At 56.8% G+C, this 6,530-nt stretch overlaps 1 protein-coding gene across 1 annotated transcript; it reads left to right on the top strand.

Annotated features, from left to right (window-relative positions):
• Positions 1–378: 378 nt before the first annotated feature.
• On the top strand, positions 379–4,782 carry COQ4 (coenzyme Q4; the record flags this gene model as incomplete). Its single annotated transcript, XM_029086669.1, has 5 exons — positions 379–475; positions 2,281–2,383; positions 2,726–2,855; positions 3,934–4,027; positions 4,620–4,782. Coding segments are annotated over 5 exons (587 nt in total), but the record flags the coding sequence as incomplete, so codon positions are not given.
• Between the last annotated feature and the right edge of the window lie 1,748 nt (positions 4,783–6,530).

Genomic DNA, 6,530 nt, shown 5'->3' with positions numbered 1-6,530 from the left:
CCTTCTGTTGGGTGGGATGTTTTGTAATGGGGCAAGCGCCGGTCTCCAGGGCGGGAGGCTGTGGAAGAGAGGGGGTGAGGAACCCCAAACACCCCCCCCCAGTGATCTCCTGACCCTTGAGATGCCACCCAGCCCCATCTCATCCCTCCTTGGGCCACCACACCTGCTCCTGTGTCCCTCCCTGCAGGTGACACCAGGGCAGAGCAGCCCCAAGGATGAAGGTCCGTGGTTTGTGGGGTCCCTGCTTTGCCACAGGCTTCCTGCCTGCTCCTGGCCAAGGGCTTCCTTCCTTCATTGTCCCATTTCCTCACCTGCCAACTGAGGAGAGCTGGATGTTGCGAAATGCGATCTTGGGTCATTCTCTGGTCTCTGTTTCAGACATGGTGGCAGTCCTCGGGGAGACCACGGGCTGCCTCGCCCTGCCCAACCTGCGGGACAAGATGAAACACCACCCTGAAGGTTACCGCATCCTCCAGTGCGTCCCTCCGCATCCCTCCCGCCCTCGCCATGTGGTTCGTGGTGGGGAGGGAGACACGAAGCCAAGCACGTTCCTTGGGCCCTGAGAAGGGAGAGCCCTGCACTCCCTTGCTTGAAGGCAGCACAAGCATTTCGTTAGCTCTAACACTCCAGGTTCTTTATTTTCATTTATTTTTTAACAATTACAAGAGCCCTGTGGCAAGAGCACAGCAGTTACTGGGCCCAGCCCTATTTCAAGCACTGCTGTCTGTTCCACTTCGCTGCTGGAACTGGCAGGTGCCAACACAAGGAGATGCAGCAAAAGGCACAGGGGAGAAATCCATGGACATTTTCAACGCTGCAGTGATGAAGACATCCATGTATTTCTCCCGTGTGCCTGCTGCTGTATCTCCTTGTGTTGGAGACTTCCTCTCTGCTGGTCTGCCTCCTCCTTAGACACCTCTGTATTTCCTTTCCCAGCGCCTGCAGCATCTCCCCAGGCTGTGAAATGAGGCCACTTCTCTTGTCTTCCTTGTTAAGACTTGATCACTTTTGCTTCCATGTCTGCAGGGACTTAACAAGTGCAGCAAGGCTGAGGACCAGGAGGGACTTCATGAGTCTCTTATTAACCAAGATCTTACTGCTTATTTGCTTGCCTTCTCCCTGCTCCTTGTTATGTGTCACGCCTGCCACTTGTGTATTGTTGGGGTTGTACCACGTAGAGGCTGGGGAAAAGCTGCTTTTTGCTGTATCTTTGTGCAGAGCAGCCTGATCCTGGCTCTGAATGCTGACCCAGCAAAGCACATGGAGCACCAGGATGGGGCTGAGCCCAAGAACTGCCCAGGAAGAGGGGACACCAAAGGCACCAAGGGCTGGGGAGAGACATCCCCACCTTGTCCTTGCCCTGTGGTATTGCAGGGATTTGCAATGGTCCAATTTGTGCACACAAGTGGTTTTTTAATCCCCCAAGCTGCTGAGGTCCCTGCATCTGCAGTGAGGGTAAAGCTGGTGTGAGTCCTGCTTATCTCTCTGGCACCTCCGCCCAGGAGCTGAGCAGCTCCTGGATCCACTGCAGAGCTTTATTCATGGGAAGAATTTATCCTGTGCATGGAAATAAAAGGGCATTTGTTTAATTCCAGGGGTGTGAGGCACCCGTTTGCCACCAACCTGGAGAGGAGACCATTCCATGCATGGCTGCCACGTGGCTGGCGGCGAAAGCCTGAGCAGGAGAAAAATTAAACCTGCATTTAGAACAAATTCCCTCCCTTCTCTAGGGTTCTTTATTTGAAGCTCTGTCTGTTTTGCAGAGAAGCTAAAGAGCTCTGCTCCTCTGGGGCAGGCTGTTGCTGGGGGCTCTACCTGGCCAGCAGCCCACGTGGCATCATTTTGGTGCAGAGGACACCAGTGTTTTTCCAACCAGAGTTGCTACAGGGGGGCATGGTGAGAGCTCTTTTACTGCCAAGGCAATAAAGGATCAGGTAGATCCTTTAAGCAATTTGCGTTCCAGCCTCAGCAACAGAAATAAGGACAGTGCTAAGGCTGGAAACACTCAAGGTCAGGCTGGACAGGGCTCTGAGCAACCTGATCTAGTTGAAGATGTCCCTGCTCACTGCACAGGGGTTGGACTGGATGACCTAAAGGTCCCTTCCAACCCAAACTCTTCTGTGATTCTGTGATCCCTGCAGCGAGCAGTCAGGACCCCTGCAAGGAAAATGCCCAGGAAGCTCAGAGGCAGGAGATGGGGGTTTCCAGGGGCTCCTTTTCTCCAGGACCCACAGCTGTGGGTTTCACTGGAAGACTCACTGACCTGTATTTTGCTTTAAGGGAACGGCCTCGCATCCGTCTCTCCACCCTGGACATGGCCAGGCTGCGAGGGCTGCCTGATGGCTCGTTGGGCCGAGAGTACGTCCGGTTCTTGGAGGACAATGTGAGTGTGGGGCTTTGCAGGGTGTGAGCGGCTGTAATTGATCCCTGTGCCGTGAGCATGGATGCACTGTAAGGGGAGATTGGAGCCATGGAGGAACCTGTGGGGAAGCCTCCAGGAATGAGAGGGAGTCGGGACCATTTGAGATGCTGGGTGTTGGATGGTGCTGGATGTGTCACCAGTGCTGTGCGGTCCTTGGCTCATCTATGTAAATGACACTGACCCCCATCACTGGAGGCTGGGAGATGTGGTGATGGAGGGGACCACACGTTGCTGTGCATTACAGAACGACACCAGAAACTTGAGGATTTGAGGGAGCTGAATTGGGACTCTTTGGATTTGCAGAAGGTTTCTCCAGACACCCGGATGCCACCCAAGTTCGTTGATGATGAAGAGCTGGCATATGTGATCCAGCGGTACCGAGAAGTCCACGACCTGATGCACACCCTCCTGGGCATGCCAACCAACATGCTAGGTGAGCAGCCATGGGCTCAGGAGCTACACTGCCAAACCCACTGATGGTGCTTGGCCACCTCTCCTGGGAACGGAGCAGGCTGGGCCAGTCAGACTCCCTGATCCCCAGTGCAGGGAGGTGTGCGGGGAAGTTGGCATTGTCAGTGGCCTGCCTCGCTGGCTCTGTGGTGACAGAGAGCCCGCAGGATGTCACCTTTCCCCTGCTGGGAGATGCTCTACCTGAGCCTCGGGTGCAGGCAGCTGCTGGGCGCTTGGCCACCTCTCCTGGGAACGGAGCAGGCTGGGCCAGTCAGACTCCCTGATCCCCAGTGCAGGGAGGTGTGCGGGGAAGTTGGCATTGTCAGTGGCCTGCCTCGCTGGCTCTGTGGTGACAGAGTGCCCGCAGGATGTTACCTTTCCCCTGCTGGGAGATGCTCTACCTGAGCCTCGGGTGCAGGCAGCTGCTGGGCAGGTGGGTGTTTGCTGCCTGGCAGGGAGGGTGGCACCGACGGAGGGATGTTTCACAAGCTCTGGGCAAAGGCAGAAGTAGAGGGTTCCTGGTTGCTCCTTATCTGCGCGTCCCCATGTCCTTTGCCCTCGTTTTGTGTCTGACTCAATAGCAAGTCGCAAGTCGAGCCTTGCTGGTGAGCCTGCGGCAGCCGGCGTGGCAGGTCTCCTACGCAGGCTTTGGCTGAGCCCTGGCAGGGGCTGCAAAAGGTCTGTCCTGTGCTCAGAGCCATGGAGAGCTGTGCCAGGGAGAGCTGTGTGGGGGATCAGACTCCGGCAGTTACATTGCTAAAGATCTGCAGGGAGCCATCCTGCCTGGGAGGTGTTTCCCAAGCTCATGGGGCATCAACTGTGGGGCGCTGCTCCCCCAGGGACCCTGGACCATCCTTCTTGGGTGGGTGGTGCATGACCCTCATTCTGGGGTGGGATGGAGCCATGGCCAGACTTGAGAAGCATTCCCGAGTCCTGCCACAGAGGCAGAGGGGATGGGTGGGAAGAAGCAGATCATGCAGCCTGTGTTGAGGGACCATGTGGCCCTGGCTGGCCCTTGACCCGGGCACCCTGCCCGCTCACAGCCTCCCTGCTCCCTCCAGGTGAGGTTGTGGTGAAGTGGTTCGAAGCCGTCCAGACTGGGCTGCCCATGTGTGTCCTGGGAGCAGCGTTTGGCCCCGTCCGTCTCAGCGCACGGTAGGTGCTGGTGACAGCTGATGAGGAAGGAGTCTCTGCCCTGGGGATGCTCCAGCCTGGATGATGCTTTCTGGTGTTCTCTGGGGACAAAGAGGGACACTGCTAGTTTGCAGAGGGGAGTAAGATGGGGATCCCTCGTGTGAACTTCTCAGGGAAGTGGTGACAGCAGGAGGCACAGTTTTGCCTGGCCACGGAAACAGAACCTGATGCTTCATCTGCTTCCAGTGCTGACTCTCCCATGCCAGGAGGGAGGAGCAATGCCTGGGCTTGGCTGCCCTTGGCTGGGCACATGTTGAGAGCCAGCAGGACTCTCACCATGCTGGCAGCTGTTCCCTGACCCAGCACATCTGTTTTGGTGGCCCAGCACAACTGGGGAGTGCAGAACCTGAGGTCTGGTCTTGGGTTTGCTGCTGACTGTAACCTTCCTGGCACACCATCCTCTCCTGTGCCTCAGTTTCCCCTGTGAGATAAGCAGGAGGGATGCTAGAAGGGTGGGAGGGGTACATGGAACACATGGGTTTGGCATGCAATGGGGACTTGGAGAAAGAAATCAAAAACAAAATGTGGAAATCAAAACTGTCACCTCCTCCAGAAAGCTGCAGGTCTTGGCCACTGAGCTGGTCCCCTGGGCAATTCGGAGTGGGCGCAACGCCAGCTGTATCCTGAATATCTACTACGAGCAGCGCTGGGAGCAGTCAGTGGAGTCCCTGCGGGAGGAGATCGGCATCTTCCCTCCTCCAGCTGTTCGAGTGTGAGAGCTCACGCCCAGGGAGGGGACAGGGGCTCCCTGTTTGCAGACAGCAGCTGTCCCCTGCCACGCTCCATCTCCTCCTGCCTGGGAGCACAGCGTGGCTCTGCTACCAGCCACCACGGACCCAGGGGCTGAGTTTTCTCTTGCCAAGAACTGGCACCCTCCAGTTGGTGGAGGCCAAGTGGCACCTCTCTGTGCCGTGACAAAACTTGACCCGTTTTGCTGTTTGTGATTTGGTGGGGGGATGGCAAGTCCTGCCGTGCCTTTGCCAGCTGAGTCTGGCTGCTCAGGTCCCCTGGCAGCAGTGCTCCGGTGCTAATGCTCTGAAACGCTGGGATGGGGAGGGAGCAGAGCTGCTTTACAACATACTGGAGCAAACCACCGCCTTGGCCTTCTGCAGCTGTAGGGCTGTGTAGGTAAATCCCTCCTCCCACCCTCCCTGGGAAGATCGAGGCTTTAAAGTCTTGGAGCCGCCCCTGACTGGAGCTAAACCAGTGATTTACTGAGCAGTCCAGGGGCAGGTTTGGTGTGTGCAACAGTGAAATCCCGTCTTGTACTGGTGCCTAACTGGTCTGCTGATGGGACATATGGGATGTGCCTCACGCCTTGGAGACCAGGCGGTGCGTGATTGCATACCCATGGGAGCAGGCAGGGAAATACTTTTGGATGTTATCCCGGCTGGACTGGCTGTTTGAGAGCCGATCCCGTGCTGCCGTGTCTCCCTGTAGTCCCTCCCCATCAAAACTGCTGAAATCTGCATGATTGTGCTGGGTTCTCAACAGGAATCCTCCCCTCCTTGAGCAACAGAATGATGTGATTGGGAATAAGGGGATGAGTCTTGGGAGCACAGAGACGGTGGCTGCTTGCACTGTGTCTGGGAGCTGATTGCTGTCTGGGTTAATTAAATGTGGCTCCAGACTGCCAGCGGCTGGAGTGCAGAGCTGTTGGGTGCGAGGGCAGAGCCACGAGGCCGGGGGCTCTTTGTACCTGTGGGTTTGCTGTTGAAGTTCCTTCTTGCTTAATAAAATCCACGGTGGAGCTTGTGGTTCGTCACCCCTCTCCTTCTGCCCCATCTCCCCTTCAGAGGGGCAGATCTGATGTGAAACCTCACCCCTTTTTGGCTCTGGCAGGGTCTGCTGTTCCTTGTCCATGGTGGTAGGTGATGGCAGGGCACGTGTGGTGACACATCCCTGGGGACTGGGGCACAAAATGGGCTATGGAGCTGCATCTTTCCAGCTGGGATTTGGGGGTGCTGGGCTGTTGAGTGGCTCCTTGCAGTGGTCGCTGCAGGCCTGGGCAGGGGAAGGTCAGGATGCAGAGCAAGAGGGGAGCAAGCCTGGGGGCTTCCTAAAGTGATCCTGGTTCCCTGGGGAGGGAGGGAGTGATCTGACTGAGGTCCTTTGATGGTCCTGGGGTGGAGTTGTGGAGCCAGGGGACATGGCATTGCCCTGCTGTGAGCTTCACTGGCCCCATCCTCATCTCCCCCCAAAATGGATGGGCAGGAGCAGGGACTGATGATGTGACCGGGGCTTGGAACTGCTCCATCCCAGGAGGCTGAGCTGGGGCAAAGCTCTTGTTTTTTGGGCTACATTCAAGAGCAGACACTGGGGCAGAGGAACTGGCTTCCTTCCACCTTCCCCTGGCTCTGTGCCTCCAACTTCTGCCCCCTCACCAGCCAGACTTCAGGTTTTTCTCCCAAACCAGCCCCATGCCTCCCCTTGGTCTCTGGAGTTATTTCAAGCAGATAATAAA

Source organism: Antrostomus carolinensis, unplaced genomic scaffold (genome assembly GCF_000700745.2).
Source record: "Antrostomus carolinensis isolate BGI_N321 unplaced genomic scaffold, ASM70074v2 scaffold51448, whole genome shotgun sequence".
Taxonomy (NCBI): domain Eukaryota; kingdom Metazoa; phylum Chordata; class Aves; order Caprimulgiformes; family Caprimulgidae; genus Antrostomus; species Antrostomus carolinensis.
The sequence above is the reverse complement of the archived record's forward strand: the minus strand, read 5'-3'. Positions and strand labels throughout refer to the sequence as shown.